This window comes from Xiphias gladius, chromosome 18 (genome assembly GCF_016859285.1).
Source record: "Xiphias gladius isolate SHS-SW01 ecotype Sanya breed wild chromosome 18, ASM1685928v1, whole genome shotgun sequence".
Classification (NCBI taxonomy): domain Eukaryota; kingdom Metazoa; phylum Chordata; class Actinopteri; order Istiophoriformes; family Xiphiidae; genus Xiphias; species Xiphias gladius.
Genome location: NC_053417.1, coordinates 16,118,612 through 16,142,240, shown reverse-complemented (window position 1 = coordinate 16,142,240; position 23,629 = coordinate 16,118,612). Strand labels below are relative to the sequence as shown.

General features: G+C 40.9%; 1 protein-coding gene across 2 annotated transcripts; it reads left to right on the top strand.

The window, feature by feature from the left end:
* The first annotated feature begins 1,096 nt into the window (after positions 1-1,096).
* mybpha (myosin binding protein Ha) lies at positions 1,097-22,227 on the top strand. 2 transcript variants are annotated; one of them, XM_040151996.1, is made up of 13 exons: positions 1,097-1,347; positions 4,357-4,422; positions 5,325-5,459; positions 5,892-6,059; positions 9,588-9,676; positions 9,803-9,998; positions 10,332-10,471; positions 11,624-11,783; positions 12,851-12,987; positions 16,944-17,130; positions 18,039-18,101; positions 21,066-21,108; positions 21,274-22,227. In XM_040151996.1, the coding sequence occupies exons 1-11, from the start codon at positions 1,110-1,112 to the stop codon at positions 18,077-18,079; spliced, it is 1,557 nt and encodes a 518-aa protein (XP_040007930.1). In that variant the 5' UTR covers positions 1,097-1,109; the 3' UTR covers positions 18,080-18,101; positions 21,066-21,108; positions 21,274-22,227. The 2 variants fall into 2 exon arrangements, with proteins under 2 accessions (XP_040007930.1, XP_040007931.1); XM_040151997.1 differs by lacking the exon at positions 4,357-4,422 and having other exon boundaries at positions 21,274-22,226.
* The last annotated feature ends 1,402 nt before the right edge of the window (positions 22,228-23,629 follow it).

The following is a 23,629-nucleotide window of genomic DNA, read 5'->3' as shown; positions in this document are numbered from 1 at the left end:
TTCACTTCCTCTCAACTACTCTGATGTCACTTTAATGTCGTCACCTTGATGCCCAGATTTGGGTGGAGAGTCGATTTGGGCCTGTGGCTGGTAGTTAAGGTGATGTGTGTGTCAGTAAACTCTGCAGTCGATCAGAATGTGTATCATGACTGGGCTGCTTGTGTGTGATTATACACCATTTTAAACCTAAATGTGAACGACTGGACATCTATGAGGAGTTGCCTGAGAGTAGGGAGCAGTGTTAGAACAGATATTAGCCCGGAGATGTAATGATGACGCATGTATCCCTGGTGTGTTCCCAAAGTTTTGTTTCATTGGACCTACCACACTTAAACCTTACCACGGGAGGGTTTTTTAATAACTGGATATCTTCCCTTTTTCGCATTGTTTTTAAGAGCAGACATTTGTTTTTTCTTATGCAAATATTTGTAAAGGTTTTTTTTCTCTTTTGTACATGACATCACTATTGTAAACACTGTAAATAGTCAGTGCATCTGCGACAACAATCACTAAAAAACGTAGAGATCTAAGAGAAGGCTTGGCTCCTGTATGCAGAAAATGGGCGTCCTCGGTGGTTTTATTGTCTTCCTCCAGTAGGAAGGAGCACTTGGCTTAAAAGGAGACCTAATAATGGTTGTATGGCATGTCTCCATAACCACATCAAATCCCATATGTCTAACACTGAGCAAAGGACACAATAAAGTCATGCCATTCTTCATATCACTACCTGCCTTGGTTGTCTGCTTTCATCATTTTATCCACGGGGGGGCGCTAATATTACTGTTTATGATCATTTATTAGGCTGGATGATGATTTTAATAGTGCATGGTCCTCTTTTTTAGGGCAAGATAGAATTTAGCACTTCCTGAATGCAGATGTACTTGCTTCTAGTGAAACAATGTGACTGGGGTTATACCAAGCCAGGATTTGTCCTGCCTGCGCAGGTTACGGGTCCTAAGAAAGATGAGGATGTGACTGGAGTGGGGAGGGGGGCATCGGAGTCAGGGAATGGGTGGAGCTGCGTACAAGACCACCAACCCTCCCACTATATATATTACCTAAGACCCTCCTGGTGCCTTCATCCAGAGGACTGACCGTCTGTGTGCGCGATGCCAGCCAAACCTGCGCCCATCAAGAAGTCCCCAGCCAAGAGGGCAGCCGAGAAGGCGCCTGAGCCCGCCACGGAACCTGAGCCCGCCCCGGCGCAGGCTCCACCTGCGGAAACACCTGCGGAGCCCGCACCTGTGGAAGCTGCTCCCCCCGAGACTGCAGCTCCCCACGTCGAGGGAGAGGCAGCCCCCGCCCCGTCAGCTGAGGACACCCCAGCTGCTGAAGGAAGCGCTCCAGGTGCTGTCCCATGGAGCTGAAGTCACCTTAATAACCACACTGCATGGAGGGGAGGCCAACTTTCCTCATCCGAGCTAGATTAGGCTACTAACAAACAGGGAGCAATAAATCAGGGTCAGGGACCGCTGCTTTTGTAAGTGCCTAGAATTTGGGAGCAGAGAGGTCGACTCAAGACAGAATATTAGGTCCACTTAGCTAAAACTAATGCAGTCTAGTGCTGCAGTAAATCCTCCCCACATGAAGGTTATAATAGTCATTTTTTGATTCAACTTAATGGTCATTTTGGAGGCTTTGGTTTGTGGCGCTGTTCAATTTTGTTGTGAGATACAGACAGGCGTCTGTATTATTTTGTCCAAATAACAGACACACTTCTCAGCGCTACAAATTACAGCCTCCAGAATGATCATGAAGTTGAATCAACACCTCTCTGAAACACTTTCAACAAATACTGAACATTATAACCTTCACGAAGGGAGGGTTTATTGCAGGACTGTTGTATTAGACTGCATTAGTTTATGCTAGTTGTAGTTAATAAACTTTCAACTGAGTGTATGTGTTCATTATCAGAGATAAATATTTGTTAAGTGGCCCTTTAAACATTAGCTGGTCTTCCTCTTTACTGTTCTTTATTTGCATGTACTTGATCAGCAGTAACATTATCTTGCACTTGTGGACACAATGGCTCCTACGGCTTAAAATCTTTTTTTTTTTTTTTTTTTAATTTTAAAGATACGGCAGAGGACCAGAATATGCATTAGATACAACTTCAAAGTATAAAAATTTGCATTATGTTTTTATGCTGCGTATGTGTAGCGATGCTAGAATACTGACTTAACCTACTGTTTTACTGGGAACTCCTAAAATAGGTGTGTGCAGCCGACCATTGTACAAACACACTGTGACTACTTTGTCAAAGAAAACCCTGTAGTCTTTGGTAAGGTATAGTGAAGTATAACACCAGCACAGAGCTGCACCTCTGGTCCAAGATGCTTGTGGTTGAGCTGTTGGTTTTCCAGGGCCAGTGTTGCCAGATTGGAAAGACAAAAAGTGGCCAAATCTGAACCTAAAATAATATAAAATACTTTTCAAGTTTTTTTTAATCACAGAACTATGACAGAACAATAATTGGAATAGGAAAAAAAGTAAAATCAACTGAAATGGCATTTGGTTTTGTTGGTCAAAAGTTACTGTGTGTCGGCCCGAGCCTACTGAACTGCATGCCCTGTCATTCTCAATTATACTACTCGGATGAAAAGAGGGACTCTTTTTTTTGGGATGTAGCATAACTTTTCATTGGTGGAAACCATACAAAAAGTAGCCCAAATTATCACAACCACCCCAAAACAGTTTTTAGACACCCAAATAAATAAAAGGTAGCCAAATGTGGCAGAAAACTGCCCAATCTGGCAACACCGTTCCGGTGCTGGAGACTGCATTCCCGTCCATAGCAGTCACCAGACTTCATTTACAGTGACTTTGACTGAACAAATAGACCAACAATTGCATTTGTCTTATTCAGGAAGTCTTCAGATCTAGAAGTAACTGCTTTATTAGCTGCAAATATGAATCTAACCTCCAGCTGCTAATTTTAACTCAGAGCATCGTTAATGCTTTGATTTATTAATAATTTTACTGCCATTAATCTTTCACAATGAATTATCCATTGTCGAAGTCCCTGCATCCTGCAGGAACAGTTCCTGTAAAAGGTAACGGAACAAGTAGCAGTACAAAATGCAGGGGGATTCCTATGATGGTTACATTGCTGGACCCACAAGTCATATCTACATCACAGTCCAGGTACTGGTTAATACCAGGGATGAACCAGTTACCTGTTAGTTATCCTTCCCTGTTTTGTCCCTCTCTCATTCAAATTTACTGTGAATGTCACTCAGTTGACCTTGGTGGTAAAGTACATAAATGGTGGAGGCAGTAGAATGGCTTTTGTTTTTGCCTGCTAACCTCGACATGTAACCCCCTAACTTCATCTGATGCCACGGCCACCGAGGAAGGAGCTGATTCGACAGCTCCTGCTGAGGGTAAACACACACCACATGTGGTCCACACACACAAGCTGCAATGCAAGGTGTGTGTTTGTGTGAGTGTGAGTGTGAGTGTGTGTGTGTGTGTGTGTGTGTGTGTGTGTGTGTGTGTGTGTGTGTGTGTGTGTGTGTGTGTGTGTGTGTGTGTGTGTTTGATTGTGTCCCACCCTGTGCTACACATGCTGTGTATCTTTCTTGCTCATGATCTGTTGTGTTGGGATTTCTGTCTGTAAACTTCCTCATGTATAAGTTTTCATCTTTGAGCTCCTAGTCTTTTAACCAACCCATGACATTTGTCCATGGGGACATGTTATGGTCTTCTGCTGTGTGCAAATGTCTTACAGTTTCTCCAAAATATGTTCAGGAATCAGTTTTCAGGTCATAAATCCACCCGTTCTTGTCACTGTGAATACAGAAAGCTTTGTCTACACTGCTCTGTCCCGCTGCTTGCTTCACTGGAATATATCTTGATCAAATTAGCTTGAAACTGATTCATTTCCCGCATGAGTAATGTCATAATGTAAGTCACTTATTGGCTTCCCTAATGGCATTTTAACGCTAGCTGCTGTTCCTGCTGCGAAAGATGGTGCAGCTGTAGATGCTCCCACAGACAGTAAACATAAACCACCACACAGATAACAAAATTACTACTTAAATACACTCCAAACATTGATGACTTTATTTAAAATATCATCAATCAAGTGCTATCCATCATGCTTTTCCCCAGCTGTGAGGACGACTGGATTCTTAACAAACTCTGAACCTCCTGGTATCTTTTCCAGTGGAAACCTAACGGTGATTGTCATGCTGTGTCGCAAATACGACTTTAAAACCTAATGATGATTGTTATTTTGAAAAGTTAAAGCTTGAAGTCTCACTCTGGAAAAGATGCTCTGGATATTTATCAGGTCCTTGTTGCTGGTGTTTGTTTCTGAAACAACATATTAACCTCCTGCTTGTTCAATGCTAGCTGCTCCAGCTGAAGCTGTCATAGTTGAGGAGCCACCCAAGGCCCCCACGCCCACACCTCCTGCAGGTAATGCCGACATTTGCGCTCTGCTGTTTTCCTGGTTCAGCTTTGGACACCCAGTCAAGGTCAAAGAGAGATGTTACGACAGGGACAAATTGAAAAATCTGTTCAGAAATGAGATGGCTGTCATCCGAAATGTGTGGCAACTACAGCTCCCAGTTGATTAATAGCACAACATATAACTAATGAGAGTTTGTAAAGGATATAATGTAACTAAACACCGTAACAGAATGATAACAGTTTTACAGACATATTGATTGATAACTTCAGGTTCGGGGTGCAATTAATGATTTTTTCATTATCCATTAATCTGCTGATTATTTTCTCAGTTAGTAGTTTTGTCTATAAAATGTCAGAAAATAATGAAAAACACCAATTATGATTTCCACAGCCTGTGGTTATGCTTCACATGAACCTAAAGATATTCAGTTTTCATGTATGAAAAAAGGAAAGCATCAAATTTTCGCTTTTGAGAAGCTAGAAGCAGCAAATATTGGACTTTTTGACTTTAAAAGGGACTAAAACCCCTTTGGTTCATTGTTTAAGTCAGTTTTCAAGCAAAAATGTGAAAAAAAGTATCTTGTTTATCAAGTGGGGAGATTGGCTTCTTTTATTTGCCTTATGTGACAATTAACTGAACACTATTGGGTTTTGGACCTTTCGTTGGACAAAACAAAATGTTAGGAAATTGTGATGGATATTTTTCACTATTTTCTAAATGATTAATCAAGACAATAGTTGACAGATAATCGTTAATTACAGCCTTGCGTGTAACCATGATGTAGAATGGAACGTACTGTATGTGGGTAATTATACCAGCTTGTGTGTATTTTCAGTGTCATTTCAGCTTATCTTTCTCTTGTTCACTTCAACCAATAATTAGTCTGCTCTGTTTCAACCTCCTTCAGTCCCCACCAGTGCTCCTCTGGACCTATCTGTGGATGATGTGAACGACTCCAGCCTCACCATTAAATGGAAGACGCCGGAGACCATCGGCGACTCTGGCCTGGACGGATACACAGTCGAGTACTGCAAGGATGGAAGTAAGTCTGTGTATGTGCGCTCGTGTATGTGAGGCTGCAAGGCTGCACCTGTCCTCAGAGTGTCAGAGGGCAGATGGACTCATAGCTGGGTCCAGGCCGTATACGGCAGACAGCATTTCACCGGCTGTCACTGTATCTCCTGACACCACTTTTAGAAGCGCTCATTTGCTCAGATGACACCATTCCGTCTGAGATTTGATCATGGTGGCCAAAGGGTACTTCTCATAGGCAGCTTGTTTGTAAACTTGTGTCGACAGGCAATAAACCACTTAACATGTCCCGGTAAGGGATGTTCCTAAATATTCCATAACACTTTAAGGAATATATTGGAAAAAAATAAAAAAAATCCTGACATGTATACTGTTATGCCCAACCAAAGTGAAAACTGCACTAAAAGCTACATACTAACTCCAACCCTGGGTTTCTCTGCAGCAACAGACTGGGTTGTAGGTAACGAGGAACTGACCCCAGCAAACCGCTACTGCATCAAGAATCTAACAGCCGGTGACCTTCTGCATGTTCGCGTGGTGGCTGTAAACCCCGGGGGCCGTAGTGAACCTGGTACACTTGCTGAGCCTGTGCCGATCCGTGAGATTGCTGGTGAGTAGTAGCCAGTGTCATTTCTCAGACTGTACAGAGCACCACTCACAAGTGTCTGCTTCAAGTTAAATTCCACTCCATTCAAAAATGCAGAGAAGAATAGATAAACAGCCAAAACTGAAATTACAAGATTGTCTGCTGAGAAGCTGCAGAACCAACTTTCAACTTTTTGATGTGAATATTACTCTAATTCAAACAAAGTTTGCCTAAACCTTTGCAACCGTACATTATGATTCTTATTTTTATTTAAAAAAAACAACCAAAGGAGTTACAGCTATGTCTTAATTGTTACACTGAGAATTTATGTCTTCTGTCTGTGGAGTGGTACATAAGTGTTTCCAGAGGTGTTAATATCTGATGTTTTCACTGGTGTAAAGACAACTTTTAAGATTGTCTGTCTCTAGCCTCTTTATCAGGAGCGCCCTGATAGTGGTAACTTACGAGCTATCCTTAAAATACTCACGTTGCAACCAGGGAGGCAGAGGTGCTAATAACCGCCAGGGGCCTCAATGTATGTGGATGTATGCACATAAATCCCACAGGTGCTGACAGGTGCTTTCATTAGCTGTAGATCATGCTTTCACTTGTGTGTACGTACATCTTCAGCAGTTACTGCAGGTTTGGCATCACAAATAAGAAGGTCAAGCACTCATAAATTTTCAGCTTAAAATTTTTCTCTTATTAAATTAGAACTCACAGTCTATGGACCTTTTTTCCTTGCTGGTAACACACTAAAGGACTAAAAGAGATATCAAGAAAAATATACCATAATAAAGTTTATTTGTTTAGCACTAATCAAAATCAACAATTAGAATGTTCTTTACAAAAATCAAGCATAAAACAATGTAGGACTAATGAAATACTAATCGTCAGTTAAAATGTTAGTGTCACACGTGGGCTCTGCAGTGGTTAACTGTCTGGCTCTGTAACAGACTCTGCTCCCTCAGTCTTCCTTATGATTTAATGCCAGACTCAGAAGGTAAAGATAAACGTTTAGATCATGAGCCATCTAGCAGCCCTATTCTTGCCTTTACCATGCGAGTGCGACCTCACTGTCACTGTGTCACTGTAGCGTATGTCAGTGGCTCTCTAACTGTCCTGTTTGTCTGGCACAGTTACTCTAAACTATCCACGATAGAACATGTTCTTAGCATTTACATTTGCACATCAGTTAAATTTTTTTGGCCACGATAGCTACTGACGTTTCCATCAGCCTCAGCTGTACTGCGTTTAGTGCCAATTAGCAAATGTAAACATTGCTGAACTAAGATGGTTAACATGGTGAACGTTATATCCGCTAAACATCAGCATGTTAGCACTATCATTGTGAGCATTTAGCTCAAAGGCATGTCTCTCTACTACTATCTGTAACAAAGGCCAAAATATCCCCCAAAAATACACATACACAGGTTACTGAAGTCACACTGTCAGCCTCCTCTTTGCTTGTTTACAGAAAAGAAAAAAGAAAAACTTTGTTTTTCATCCATCAGCAGTCACACTGAGTCACACTGATGTAATGTAGACCTGAGCTGACCTAGACATACCCCAGTTATCCATTTCAGAAGTACAGCTTACCTTCTCTGAGCATATTTCCGGGTCTGGGTTCAAACCGCTGCGAACAAACAGGAAACCTAAGTGGAGAAATGCGGTCATGCAACCACAACTGCTGGTCAACTGAGGTGAGCGAAACATGAGGCTAATTGATGGATTCTGGTAGGCTTGTTGGGGGGTAAATTCAGCTGTGTGTCAGTCACACGTTGTCCCGACCAGACAACCGTCTACATGTACAAGCTTCTGATAAAGACATGCTGTCCTACATATGCTGAAAGCCCCCCACAAAGACACTTTATCCAGAGACAAAGACAGATTATAGATTATTTGCAGGAGTACTTGCTGGCTCCTGGATGCTGTAATGCCTACAACACTTCTGGTGCATTGCTGGGAAGTGTGCTGATTAGTGGGGGATTAGTGTTGGATCCAAATCTGGAGGCAGACCTGATCTTCGTGGGGAATGGTAGTTCCAGGAGCTGGATCCCGGCCTGTGCAGCGGTGTTACGGCGACAAATGCAAGGACAGGGAGGATGAGACATGCTGGGCAAGAAACCAAGTGAGATGGAGAGCAACAGAGGGAGAAAGTGTGACAATGTGACAGATAGAAAAAGATGGGCAGCAAGACATAAGAGGACGTTTGGAGTGGATGAGGAGAAACAGAGGCTGTAGCAGGGTGAGAGAGGTGATGGAGGGCAGCAGCTTTGTGGTTTTATGTATCCTCTAAGCCCCGAGAGCTTTTCAGACATTTGCTGCAGAAAACATGCGAGGGATGCTGTTGCTGATACTTGCACCTGTCCTCTGAACAAAACCATCCATTGTAGTGACCGGGAAAATGTCTTGCAAAGTCCCATCTACAATACGGTTTCATCCAAATGTTTTTATTCATAGCTAAAGCATACCAGCAGCTATCCTAATTGATTTGGGTGTCTGCAGTTTTCAGACTGTACTTCACTGTTTCTAGATGGGTTGTCGGACCACTCCAGTCAGTTGACAGTGATGACATCTTCCTGCCGCTTCTCTGTGCATGACATGATGGGACACGTGTCGGGGTTCTCGTCACCAAAGCTATTTCGGTAGCTACAGGATGAGGGGTCTTCCTCTTTTGCCTCTCTCTGCCCAGATACTGTACTTTTCCTCACTCACGCAGACACACAGATGGTGGGCTGCTAAGTGTGATGTTGTGACTAATTTTTAGATGTATCATGGAAGTATCATCATCTCAATTTATCTCAGTCAGGGAAAATAGACTAATCAGATGACAACAAATTTTTTTAATTTGTTTTGTTTTTTGCACAAGGTGTCTACTACTCTGTTCTTTTCGTGTATGTTTATGTGTTTGTGCAAGTATAATAAATTGAGAACATTGACATGTTACAACTTATAATATTTAATTTTACAAACATACAATTGTTTACTCTATAAAATGTAAATAAATATATATATATATCCCAAAACTAAAGATATTCAATCTATTATTTAGAGAAAAGAGAAGAGTAAAGAAGCAAATTGTCACATTTTAAGCTAAAACCAGACCATATTTGGACTTTTTGGTTGAAAAATTAGTACCAATGCCAGTGAATATACTGTCCATCAGCATTACTCTCAAGACTATTAAAATTGATTTTTTTGTGATAGATTAGGATGATTTATTATGTGAACTAACTTGTGGATTAAATTTAGCTGCTTCAGCTATGAAGCTTTGCCTAGCTATGGCTGGTCTATTTAGGTCTTGTTGACCTGTCATGTTGAACATACATGGCCCCGCTGGGAAGTGTACATCACACAATTTGTACTCTGTACACTGATAGCTGTTAATGCTGGCTAATGCTGTCGAGTGGATGATTGATTGATTCATCCGGGTTATGTCATTTGTTCACAATTGACCAACAACTGCAACAGATCAGTTGATCAGGATAGAAAATACATGCAGGATGAGGCAGAATGTAAACGTGCTTGACCAGAGGTTTTGTTTTTCAGACCGTCCCAAGATCCGCATGCCACGCATTCTCAGATCCCGTTACACCAGGCAGGTTGGAGAGCAGATCAACCTGGTCATCCCCTTTCTTGTAAGCCAGCACAAACACACATTTCATTCTGAATATTCCGCAAGTTATTTATAAATTTGCCACAGGAAACTTCACAGTCATTATGCCTTAACCTTGCATTTTTTTGTGTGTTGCCTTTCTCCTAAGGGGAAGCCCAAACCTGTGGTGTCCTGGCTTAAGGATGGTCAGCCTTTGGATAATAAGAGGGTCAACGTCAGGAACAGTGACAAGGACAGCATCATGTTTATCCGCACAGCTCAGAGGGAGGACTCTGGTGTTTATGAGATGACTATTAAAGTGGACAGCTTTGAAGACAAAGCCACCCTCACCCTTCAGATTGTAGGTGAGTTGCACATGGCATGCATATGTTTGCCCACAACGTAAACAGGCAGACACATCTTCAAACATTGAAACAGGTGTGCATGCGACATGTGTAAAGGTCTGACTTGTTGACTTGTTAGTTTTGAGACTCGTGACTTGCTCCAACAGAAATTCGAAGCACAAGCCAGCATACGTGACACCTCTAACAATGATGCCCTTTGACCCTGTGTTTGAACCTGCTGTCAGCTGCTGCTGTTAAATATGTGGCTGCACATTCGAGGAAGTGCCATAAAGGAGCACACTGGTTGTAGTTTTAAACTTTTATGTTATAGTAAACAGTAATATTTCTCCTCAGAGCTGCCCGGTCCTCCTGCCAGTGTGAAGCTGGTGGACACCTGGGGTTTCAACGCTGCTCTTGAATGGACTCCTCCCAAGGATAACGGCAACACAGACATCACTGGATATACCGTTCAGAAGGCCGACAGGAAGACCGAGGTATGGCAGATGTTTATATACTAACAGATGTTCATAAAACAAATCAATCACGTTGTCACACTGTACGGAGTTGCAGACAGAAGCCAGACCCATACTTGACACAAGATGTTAACGGGGGTCCGAAGTAGGTTTTCATTTATAGTTTAGGTTTTGATTGATGTTGATAGTACCACCACAACTCTAGACGGCTGTATCTTACATGATAAGGCCATATCATGCTTTAATTATATTCCCTACTATTTACATTGTATGCATTAACATTCTGTCATTCACAGTGATAGAGAACAGGGTTTTGCAGTGAAATGGTTTTTGTTAGATGTGTGTCACAGAAGGGAAGATAACTGAGCATTTTTTTCAACTTACTTTTTGTTGTATCCAAGCTTTAACGACCTCTAAGGTCTTCTGGTTTCTGCATTGTATCTCCATAGCCCCAATAGTTAAATTTTTTGAGGAGGTACGGTCTAACGTAGAAGCGTTAGACTGCAAGCGTCAGGCAGTGTTGCAAGTATAAAGCAGGGGAATGTGGAGTTAAAGAATATTTTTGAAATCAGCGGCCAAGGAAGACAGTTTTGGATTTTGTATTCGGGTCTTATATTATTGGGTCTCTTAGATTGCTGTATCTCTTTTCTCTGTGGTTTTTACTTTACAATCATTCAAAATGGAAATAGGTCTTTTTAAAGTTGTGGTTCTTTCTAAGAAGGGATCTGGCAGAGATATAAGAGGGTACTGCTGTTAGGGGGCTTGGAAAATATTGAACAAAACAACTACAAGAACGTAAAATACAGTCTAGGACATACAGTACATATTCTATTGCACTCCATCTTTCCCTGTCTTTCTTTTATGTCTGGTGGTGTAGGGAGAATTGGCTTAAAACAAGCATTCACATCTTTATAAACCTGTGACGATTCCTCAGCAGATGTCTGAAATGGGTGGACGGAAAGGGAGATAAGAAATGTGGGAGTCATGGATTGAAAAAAAGAGACGGAGCCAGGGTACAAGGTAGAAAGAGAAAGCGAAAACTGATAGAAAATCCAGCTGAAGATATCAGGTTAATGATCGGTTGATTGATAGCTCACTGGTAGTAACCGATCGCAGTATCATTTCCTGTGCGTGCTGTACTGAATTAGCCATCTGCTGTGTCTACACCTGCAGGAATGGTTCACAGTGCTGGAGCACTACCACAGGCTAACGGCCACTGTCTCAGACCTCATCATGGGCAACGCGTACTCCTTCAGGGTGTTTGCTGAGAACCAAGTGGGCATCAGTGAGGCGAGCACTGTCACTAGGGAGGTGGCCACCATCCAGAAGACAGGTGACCTTCTTGATACATATAGTGCTTTAATTTATCTGGGGTCGGTTTGTTTATGTGAGCGAGATTTTGGTGGCAGTGCTGCAGTACAAGTGTCCACTTACACTTTAATGAGCTGCAATAAGTCTGTGAGAGTCTTGAGTGTATGTGTGTTTAAAGAGAAGACTTGAGAAGTGGAAATAGCCTTCGCACTGCTTTAATCATAAGTGGGTAGCTCTCTTGGCCAGTGCTCAGCTAGTACTGAAATAAATTTTAAGAGGCTCCGACAACATTAAGACAGCTGTCAGAACAAATGTTGCTTGTGTGTGTGCGTGCGCGTGTTTGTGGATGTGTTTATATTTACCTGTGACTGCCTCCCTGCAAGGTATGTCCTTTGGTGATGTAGGACAGTACACTTAATTTGAGTATGCGTTTGCATTTAGGAATGCCTGTGCATACGTGTGAGTTTTCCTTCTTATCATTTGGTGTTTTTCCCTTCGCTCTTTAATGATCTGAAAAGGGGTGAAAAAAAATTTAAATTTTTTAAAATTTTTGTAGCATCTTGGCATCTTGCATCTCTGTACTTTCAAAATGTTGATCATATGAAAATGATGCCAAGTAGCGTCATAGCAATGGCATAAATGACATAAAATGTGTATGTGGTAAAAGTATTTTTAGTAATATTCTAATATTGATTTCAGCCATATCAGCCCTGTCTATTGGAGGCCACCATGTAACCTCATGGAAAATTGGCTATTTTCCTTTAAATGAAACCGGACCTTCTATGTAGGATGTGCAGCAAATTATTCCTGCAAGTTTATTGCTTCCCTTGCTGTCTATGGGTCATCAGCCTATGGAAATATGAACCGTAAGCATTTTGTTTCACTAGTACTTAATCTTCCTGTTCTTTTGTTCTACTGCAGGCTGAAACTACAGGAACAAAACTACTACAAAACTCATTGTTTTCAAATGAACACTTTGTATTAGTTATCACTTTAAAAACGGTGCAACTCAAACTGCTATATAGTTTTACAAGCAACACCCAGATGTAGTCGCCAGTGAGATCTTTTCCTTGCTCCATGCATTCACAGGTATTGTCTACAAGCCTCCCGAGTACCTGGAGCACAACTTCAGCGAGGCACCAAAGTTCACGACACCCCTCAACGACCGCGCTGCCACTGTGGGATACACCACCAAGCTGCTGTGTTCTGTTCGTGGATGCCCCAAGGTCAGACATACACTTGTACTCTCACTGTCTATATGCCAGTGCAGTTTGCATAGATGCCCATGGATCAGTATACTGTTTCATGCAGGGTATCTGCAGTTCTTAAAAAGCACTGAATTCAGTTTCCCCAAAAAGGCCTTAGAAGGTATTAGAAAGTCTTCAATTTAATTTACAGGCGTTTAAATATTGTCTCTTGCCGATTAGTTATAAAAGGTTTTTGAATTTGATTGCAGGTTGTCAGGAGGTGGTATACACCTGTAAACTAAAAGTGGCATTGTTGAGACAGTCCATTGTTCGCGCAGGAGGGTGTTTTGTGGAGTTTCAGTAGGAAGCTCATCATCTCATAATGAACAATTGTTGATTTTAGCACAAACATCAGTTAACTTAAATGAATGATTTATTTTCCATTGGTTGATCCATTCATCCATTTTTTGCTGCTTATCCAGGTCCAGGTTGTTTTACATAGTGCTGGGAAGTCCTGAAAAAAGACTTTGCAGTAATAAATAACTCTGTGTGTTCTTGTTGGTTTTCCATCTTTCATTCACAGTTTGGGCATTTTGATTGTGAGCAGTTATTAAATTGCAATCTATGTCGATATTTACTGTTTTTCTTAGTTCTCCTTGACTCAATATCTTTCATCAGCTGGATAGAACAAGTAAGTCAATAGTAAATCAGATGTTACTTGAGGAAACTGTGATAGGTCTTCTTCACTATTTTCTGAGATCATAAAGAACAAACATTTGATCAAGAGAATAATTTGCAGTTTAGGCCATTTTGAAAATAATAGTTAATTGCATCTCTACTTCATCATCCATGGTATATCTTATCAGTGTATCTTGTCCAGGATCACTGTAGTGTTCCTGTTATGCGTCACTGATAGCTAATGCTAATTGGCTAATTGCTGAACATGCTCACAGTGAGGAGGCCTGGGGAAACATCTGTTGATAGTATGGAGAAATTCAGGACATGTCCTGTCGAAATTCTAGGTATTTCTCATATTATACAAAGCACATAAGCTTATTCTAAATTTAAACCATTTGTTCTTACTGGAGACCCTCAATAAATCTTTCGAGTGTGTGGTATACTGCTTCAAATGAGGTGTTAATGTCACTGCTATGAAGATCCACTGTAAAAATGGGGTAGGGCTTGCACTGGTATGTCTATGTGAAATATCAGTTTGTCTCTCACTGTACTTGGCAGCCACTGCTCTGGTTAAACATATCTTTACAGTTGTCTGGCTGATGCGGATGGCTTAGTTGGCCAGCCACGTTGGAAATGCAGTTCATTATGCATCCTAGCTGTCCTTGGCTTGTCGCCAAGGACAGCAGTGGTTGGACAGCGTGCACATGCCAGTGTTGTTGAGACAAATCAAACAGGAACTGACATGTAAAAGAGGGACTGATGGGTAATGGATGGGGATGGGCTTGTAGGTAGTTGTTTCAAAGACAGCTGTGAGTAGAGTATTTTTATGGCTCATCCCAGGCTCATGACATGTGTCCAAGTGGATGCCTGTGATTGAGAATAAGGACCCAGTTGTTGATTTTTGCCCTGGGCCTGAAATTAGGGTCTATAAACCAACACCCACCATATCTACATGAGTCTTGCTGTGCTTCTCCTTGTTGACCAGCAATCAGAGCAACCGAGTAGTAGCAGCTGTATGAAAACCTATCCACTCATCGTCTGTAGGGGACCATGGAAGTAGAGGCATTTAATACCCTGTTCATACAGGAGAACCACATACTCTGACTGTGTACTTAACCCATGTTTGACCCCATTCATATGAAGCTGCTGTCACAGGTTAATCCTACAACGTCACCAATTAAAGACTCATCTGTGCGCTATTATAAGCCACATAATTACAAACAACTGAATTACATAGAAATAAAATTTCAGTTTCTCATCTCAAACACTTACTCTGTGCTACTCACACAATCATGCATGCTTTTACTCTCTCTCTTGCTTTTTTCTCTCTCTCTCCCTTCATGTAACCACTGAAAACTAGATTATTTCACACTTATGTGGGCTGTAAGTGTGTTACAGCATGTTTATTGAGCCTCTTTCTCTTCCCTGGCTCAGACTCCAGAGACTCCATTTAGAACTGCTGAGGAGGTTCAGCAGAAAGGCATGTAAGTGTGATAAGTTGTCCTGCTGCCTCTGATAAAGAGCTGTCACATATAGAGGCAGAGAGCACATTGGGAAAGATAAGCAGCAAAGACAAAGAAGAGACAGTGATAAGAGGTACAGCTTACTGTCCTCTCATGGCTGAGTGAAATGTTGCTCCATCACAGCAGGTACTATTTTTGCCCCCCATCCAGACTGCATTTCTTTTATCAGTGTGAATGACTATCCCTGTAACATCCACACACATGGATGCCCAAACACATAAACATGATGGGACAGAGGAAGATAAAATAATGAGAGCTGGTGAGATAAGTGGATGGATTTACATTTTCTTTGTTTAGCTTTTTATCTCAGTGTCAGTTAAACAAAACTCAACCACTAATGACTAATGCGAGGTCCATTGCCAATAGATCATGGATTTTAACTTTAAAAAGGCAATATCAACTAAGCTGTACTAAAGTGCAGTTTACTATAAAAAAAAAATCATGACTACGATCTCATATGATCATAGATTTTGATGTAACATATCCAACTCTTCCTGTCATATTATTAAACCTGCAGGTCTACTAAGATAACCACACAAGCAGCATTAACGTGTTTAACTTGTCAGTTTGCAACAGCATCCTCAACAGCAGCAGCAGCAGCATATGTCAAAGTCTCAAATATACAGTACTTGGTCAACAAGATGAAAACATGTTCCTCATTTTTGCCATCCTCCGCCTCCTATGTCAGCAGGGGTAATGAAGATGACAGGAAGCAACGGACCGTATTAGTTTTCACTTTACAATGTTTGTCCAGTTTCGTTTAACTTACAAATCAAATCCTTCTCAATGTTAAATCCTGCTCATACATGATGGTACTTGCGTAAAAAATGTCAAACTGCAAAAGAATATTACAGTGTTGAAGTCATTTGATTGAACCCCCATGAACTAGCTTTCTATGATGTTTTTGCATAAGTCAGTTCCAATAATAACTACAATATTCATTCAATAGAGTGCAGAACTCCACCAAGCCAGTGTCAAAGAACATACACCAGACTACAGAGGATAAAATTCAAATTCATGGTAAATGATCCAGATCTGCCCCCAAAATTAATGGGTGCTTCCTCGGCTCATGCCTCGTCCCTCCTCCAAGTTCAGTGCAAATCGGTTCTGTAGTTTTTGCGTAATCCTGCTGACAAATCAACAAACAAACAGAAACGGGTGATCACATAACCTCCTTGGCAGAGGCAAATATCCTGTGTATCTCAAAGATCAGTGTACAGCTGTTACCTCACTACAGAATAACCTACATACTCACTTACCTTCTAAACGAATACGTCAGTTCCATAACTCCTTGAACTAGAAGAAACATCTATTTTAAAAACTGGTTGTAAGCAGAACTAAATATGTATCACACATCAGTGAGGAAGGTTTGAAGACACAGTTCCGACGTGCATCAGCTGAAGTGTAATTCAATAACCAGAATCACCTTGCATGAATCTGGACCATGAAGAAATCCACGCAGGGAGAGTGTCACTGAAACCCAGAGCAGTACATATCTGGAGTCAGGAAAAGGTTTATGTTACTCCCTTTCTACCCAACTGTCATGCTTAGCACAGACTGAGCTCACTGGAAGACAAGTTGACAACAAGCTAAATATCCAGCCTAATAAGGTTGTGTGTTAATGTAAAAACACATGTAAAACAGTTGATCAAAAAGCAAAGCTCATAGTGTTGGAATTTCAACACCAACCACACATTTTATACTTTGGATTCTTGGCACCATAACAAAACGGGGAATGTGTCTACGAGGTACAGACACATTTGTTAGTGACTTTGTCTCCTCTCCTACTCTCAGCCAAAGATCGAGTGGCTGAAAAATCAGATGGTCATTGGTGACGACCCCAAGTTTCGTCAGATCTCCAACCAGGGCATTTGCTCTCTCGAGATCCGTAAGCCCTGCAGCTTTGACGGTGGTGTGTACACCTGCAGAGCCAAGAATGCCCAGGGAGAGGCCACTGTCTCCTGCAAGCTGGAGGTCAAACGTATGTAGCTCCAGACAGAGTTACGGGTTAAAGGATAAAGCTGGCAAAACTTTATGTATTATTTTATATAATCTATATATAATTTTTATATAATTTTAGATCCCACGAAAGGACCAAAACCAACAATGTGTGAGTCTGTCCTTCAATCCTGAAGTTGTGAAGTACTGAAAGACTCTACCCCTCTATACCTCAAGTACTGAAATCTCACAGTAGTTGAGGTATAGAGGGATTTCCTGTGAAGTCCATGCAGACCATGGTGGAAATGTGGTTGATTAGCCCCCAAACCGAGACAAATGGTCGTGGGGCTTTGGGCTAAAACTTTAAAGGGTGACAAATGAATAGTTCTATTTTTTTAAAAGACTAAATGGTTTCTAAAAACGCCTAGGCACTGTCGTAACTCAAACAGTAGTAAACAGTGCATATGTTGGTTACTTTTTTCAGCTGTGGATTTGCTGCACTAGTGAGAATTTTACAGCAGCATGATGGTCTACGAGTGATCGATTGAAAATACATTGCAGTGCCCATTTTCATGGTACTAAAGGAACATCTCGATCTGTACAACAGTGACTCATTTATGTGACAACAATGGAGGTCTATTTGCACAGAGGAATAAGCTATATCAGATTCTGAATACACAGACAACACTTGTCAGGATGATCAGTTCTTTGTTGCTTTTGGTCTTTTCATTGGATTTGTTGACAGTAAGGAAAACCATGGATAATATCACCAGACTTACCCTTTAATACACCTTTAATCTAAATGTTGGAAATTTGGGGAACCTGTTATTTGTCCCAGTTAATAATTCCAGTTTCCCTGACCCTAAACTTTCATGAAACTGTGTGATTGTTATAATATACCAGCGTTTAAAGCCATTTAAACATAATTAAACTTTATTTCTCTCCCAATAGAGGTTATTCTTCCAGAGGCTGACAAGGAGAAGGGCAAATAAACTAACATCTTAATCTCCAGAGGTAAGGAAGAAAAAGAAATACCCATTCCTGTGTGATAGAGATTGCGAATGTTCAGTAGTCCAGTGTTTTGGACACAAAAGTCACTTGTGCATGCATTTTTCCTCACTATAAATCTTCATTTCCTCAAAAATATCCTTCAATCACATGCTACTACCATAACTACAACAAACAAAGCTCATTACTACTTTCACACATAAACCCTACATCATAGATTATGATACAATGCTTGGCTTATAATGCTCTCGTGCCTGCTGACCCACCATGAATTGCAGTGTTCTTAAACCCATAGCTTCAAATTGAAACCAATAACCGCTCGGTACATCTTTTAGATTCATGCTCTGCTTTTGGATGTGGTAATGTGACAGAGATTAACGTCAGTCGAATAGAAATACCAAATTTGATGTTTTTACAGCTTTCATGTCTCGATTTATAGCCTCACTATTAGGCAGCCACGTTCATCTTTTGGTATTGGCACTTTAATTTAAGCTTTTTATATGCTTGAGTGGTGTAGCCTTTCAAGGAGTGCCAGCAGTGTCATTTCTACTGCTGACAAGAGAAACCCCTATTAAGTATTTATAAAAAGCATGAAGTGGTGAGAGAGAAAAAAATAAAGAGAAAAAATACAGAGAAAAGGGAAAAATGGGGGGAGAAGAGCAAGACATTTGAGCAGAGCACAATGAGGAGATGATTAAGATGATTAATCATGTTGGTAAAGAGATGCACAGGATAGTTGGAGGCTGTGAAAGAGTCATAGAGTGAAGGATAATGGTTTTATCTTACTGTGAAGGACATACCACTGGTTCTTTTTGTGGCAGTGTGAAACACTATCACTTTCCTTGCCTGCTGTACAGTGAGAACACGTGAGCAAGGGGCCAATTATATTAAATATTTCGTAGATGGCAGGTCCCTCATATAAAACCTCCCCACTATTCTCCCCTCCGCTTACTGGCTAACCCCTAAGCATAAATTGGTCTCGACTAGAGCCTGTCTGGACATAGACCACATGAAAATGCACATGAAGGAAGTTAAGACAAGACATAACACATTCAAATGTGGTGCCTGTAGTGGGATTTCGCTATGACTTTTGTGGGCAGATTTGTCATTCCTTACATTTCTACTCCTGCCACAATTCCTGGCAATTATTCTCATAACATTGGCAAGTGTATATTCTGAACGAAAACTGTCAAGTCATGACTGAATGTCAAGGCAGCTTTAAGAGCTTTTTCGTTGTATCTTCAGGCTGAGGATGCAGTGAGTGAGCAGGCTCTGTAGCAAAAAAAATGTTGTGGGTTCTTTTAGTTTTTTTGAGTTTAAACTTCTTTTCAGTTACATTATTAACCGCTCAGTTTTTATTTTAAAATCAGTGGAGTTTTGTTGTGTTTAAATTTGACTGAATCTTGGAATTATTTGGGATCCAATGATCTATTTCGACAAGGAGGGAAATAGTTTTTCTTTTCATTCTGTCACTTCCATGGACACGTTGCTCAACATGACCAAGTAATCATGTGTCCCCAGCCAGAATCTTGCCATTGTAATTGGATAATTCTTAAATCTTGAACTTGAAAGATATGTAAATGAAAGGCATCTCTGCCCTTTAACTGGACATTTACCAGGAGATTTTTAAATGTTAAGCGGGACACTGTAGTTTTTAGCAAACGTTACTCAAACAGGAATAAATAATGCATTTGTTGGGGACCATTTTCAGCTGCAGATCATGGGATTGACTCACAATAAATTTACATTGCTCGTGTCCATGTTAATGAAGGAACAATGTCAGTGCAGCAGTGTTTTTAAAAGGTTTTAAACAACGATTGTTTCTGGCACAGAGATATTGGCTGTATCAGGCTTTGGCTACACAGGCAATATTTTTATTACAATACATTCATTGTTTGTTTTAGTCTTTTCATGAGATTTGTAAACAAAAAAATGTTAGTTAAATTTTGACTTACATTTTAAAGTGCATTAAATAAAGACCTATTGATATCACAAACCTAGATTTTGCCTATATATATTGGACATCATTTATAGTTATACATCTGGCATCAGAAGGCATGACCACTTGTGATCAAATGTTGCCCTTCAGAACACATTTGATTTTATCATTTAAAAAAACATGATCCCTGCCAGAGTGAAAACACTTTACATTTTGCTCTCAGGTGTACAGTTAGAGGAAGATTGCAGTGTCATTTTGGTATTTATCCTTGAACATAGGGACTCAATTCCTCGTCTTTCTTGTTTGACATAAGCAAATAAACTGGATGCATTTTCTGTGCTACATGCGCAGAACAAATTTGACCTTCAGTACAGTCAGGGACACGTGTGTTCACACTATACCGCAAATGGGGTCACATGCCTTCCTGACCACCTCCCAGGTGCCTCGAGTGATCTGCTCTTAATGCATCCTCGATGCGTTGCGATGCATTCACACCTGTATTTGCAGCTGTCCACTTGTGATCAGATTACCAAAGGAGCGGTTTCACGAAGTGCAAACTGTGCCCTATAGATGATGTGATCATGCTTCTGAGTCTTTACAGAGTGTCAGGATGCGGTCCCATAAGGCACAGCCATACGTGGGAGGGTCCCTCAAGGGGAAAACGAGGGATAAGACAGGGAGCGCCTTTGGGTTGGGGGGTAGGGGTGATATCAGCGCAGCACTCCACAGCTTCTAAAAATGACTCCAGATGATCTGACGCACAGCCAAACTCTTCACATTACCATGAGTCAACAGGCCGAGTGGAGTGCTGTGAGAAGAAGGTAGAATGGGCGAAGAGGGCAAAAACCAAGCCAGATAATCTGCAGTGGAAAATATGCAGTGGATCTCACACACATACGAAACCTCAAGCTAATCCACAGCCTCGCACACACAATCACACAGTTTCTCCCAGAACATTCCTGGCTGAAGTGATTATTAACACCTCGTGACCCCATTTAACCCTCTTCTTGCTTTAATTATCTTTCCACCAGTGCCTTTAAAGGACCAGCAGAAGTCAAGGTCTTATGTTTTAAGGTGAGTTCATGTGTTTGTGTGTGTGTGTGTGTGTGTGTGTGTGTGTGTGTGTGTGTGTGTGTGTGTGTGTGTGTGTGTGTGTGTGTGTGTGTGTGTGTGTGTGTGTTTATGCTTACGTGTGTGTTAGCCCACATATAATAAATCCCTCTAACCCTCCCTGTACAGCTCTCTTATCTCGTCCAGAGTGTTTGAGAAGATGAGAGAAAAAGTCGTGGCTGGCTGTGCAGCAGTGTGTACATAATGAAGAAATGGACAGAACAACATACCAACATCTCCATATCTGTTCCCACCAACACATCCGAACTCACCCACTCCTTCCAGTATGCAGGGAGGACCCACACCACCCCACCGATCCCAGTTTGCCAAATGTTGTACGTTATTTTAGTTGGTACCATGTATGTAAGGCTATATTTACCATGTTTTTTCTGTCTGTGTCCAATTGCTGTTTGTTATAGTATATACATGTACTGCTCAATAAAACAGTGACATCTTCGACATGCTATTGCAATGACTGTATGGCTGTTTAATAAAATTGTATTTTATTACATATTATCTGGGTTTCTACACAAATTTCACAATACTGTTTGATGACTGCAGTAACATGTTACACAAGTTTATAGGATTTACAAGACCACCGATGCAAGTTTTGCAGCATTGTAATTTTATAATGAAACAGCCCTATATGGTCAGATCTGCTGGCATTCGAAGAGTGACATGTTGGCATTGGGATTTGTCCAAATGACAAAAAGTGGTTTCCAACTATGCTGATAGGTTTAGATTTATCTGCTGAGGTTTTGAGATGGGCATCTCTAAGATTTCCGCAGCGAGTGGAATTTTTTCGTTTAAGCTGCTCAAATTGTTGACAAACATATTGAGAAAACACTTTAGAATCTGTTACTGTAAAACACTTACAGACTATGCTGTCAATAGTTTTTACTGGAAGTACACTCTAACAAGGAGATAACAAATAGTCTCTAAAGCATTTACCTCTAAACCTCAGGTCATACAGTAAGAAATTTGTAAAAAATCTGCATGGCTAGATACCACCAGTGGTAAGTGAGTTTTTTTGTGTGATGTGGGTAAACTGAATCTTTAAATAAATACTCCACTGTATCAAATACTCACCATCCTTCGGCTTGAAAGGTGCCATGCCAGTCACATGTAAGTAGTGTATTAATGAGGAAACTGAGTGTTTGCATCTTCTTCTTCTTCTTCTTCTTATTATTATTATTTCTTCTTTCATTATTACTGCTGTGCATCCAAGCTGACCCCAGTTGCTGACCTCAGTGGAGGAGCAAGCTACAAACTTCTCAAAAACACCTCTCCTTTCAAACCTATAGGTCATGGGTAATTGATGCTCAGAAGATAAAATTTCGCACTCCACTCTTGACCACAAGGAACATCAAAAGTTGACTAGAATATGCTAGGAGGAATTTGGACAAGACTACAGAGTTTTGGGAGACAGTTCTTTGGACTGATGAAACCAAACTGGAACTCTTTGGACATACGGACCAGTGGTATGTCTGGCGTGTGAAAGACCAGCCTTATTACCAGAAGAATACCATCCCCACGGTCAAGCATGGAGGTGGGTCATTGATGATGTGGGGCTGTCCTCTGCGGCAGGAACTGGCAATCATGATCATGTACCGGGCATCATGGATTCCCAGAAATACCAGGCCATTTTAAAGAGGAACGTGAGGCCTTCTGTTGACAAATTAAACCTTGGTGATCATTGGACTTTCCAGCACGAGAATGATCCCAAGCACACCTCCGAGTCAACCAAAGCTTGGTTGAGAAAAAGATCCTGGAACATCCTGGAGTGGCCTTCTCAGTCACCAGATTTAAATCCGATTTGAAAATCTTTGGGATTTAAAGAAGGCAGTTGCAGCATGGAAGCCATCAAACATCACTGAGCTAGAGGCTTTTGCACATGAAGAATGTGCAAAGATTCCGATCGAGAGGTGTAAGAAGCTTGTCAGCACTTACTGAAAATGTTTGTTAGAAGTTATAAAAGCTAAAGGATACACCACAAAGTACTGAAACTGGGTGGTTGAATAATACTGCTCATACACATGTTAAGAGTTACATTTATCATTTGAACTTCAAAGTTAAGTCAACTTCTGTTGTCAGAATAACTATGTATCAAATATTTTTTGTTGTTTAATGAGGTTTTTTGTCTTTTATTTTCATTATCTTTCATCCAAATCACTATAATCACTTTTTGAGGTGGGGGGGGTGAATATTTCTGATTGCAAATGTAAATACAAAAAAAGTAAAAATTGATAAATCTGTCAACTATGGATAAGTCTTGACCTGATCTCTCGAATCACTTTTGAAATACTGGTGGGGTTTTTTTTTTTTTTTTTCTGAAAAGAGCACCAGTATTTCAAAAAAAGCAGGCAACATTTACTCCAAGATCTGTACACGAATGCACACTGCTGAGTATGAATGCCACAATATTCAGACTGGGTCACAGGTTAGGTGTTGCTGCTCTACAGACACACTACTGGCCACCATTGCT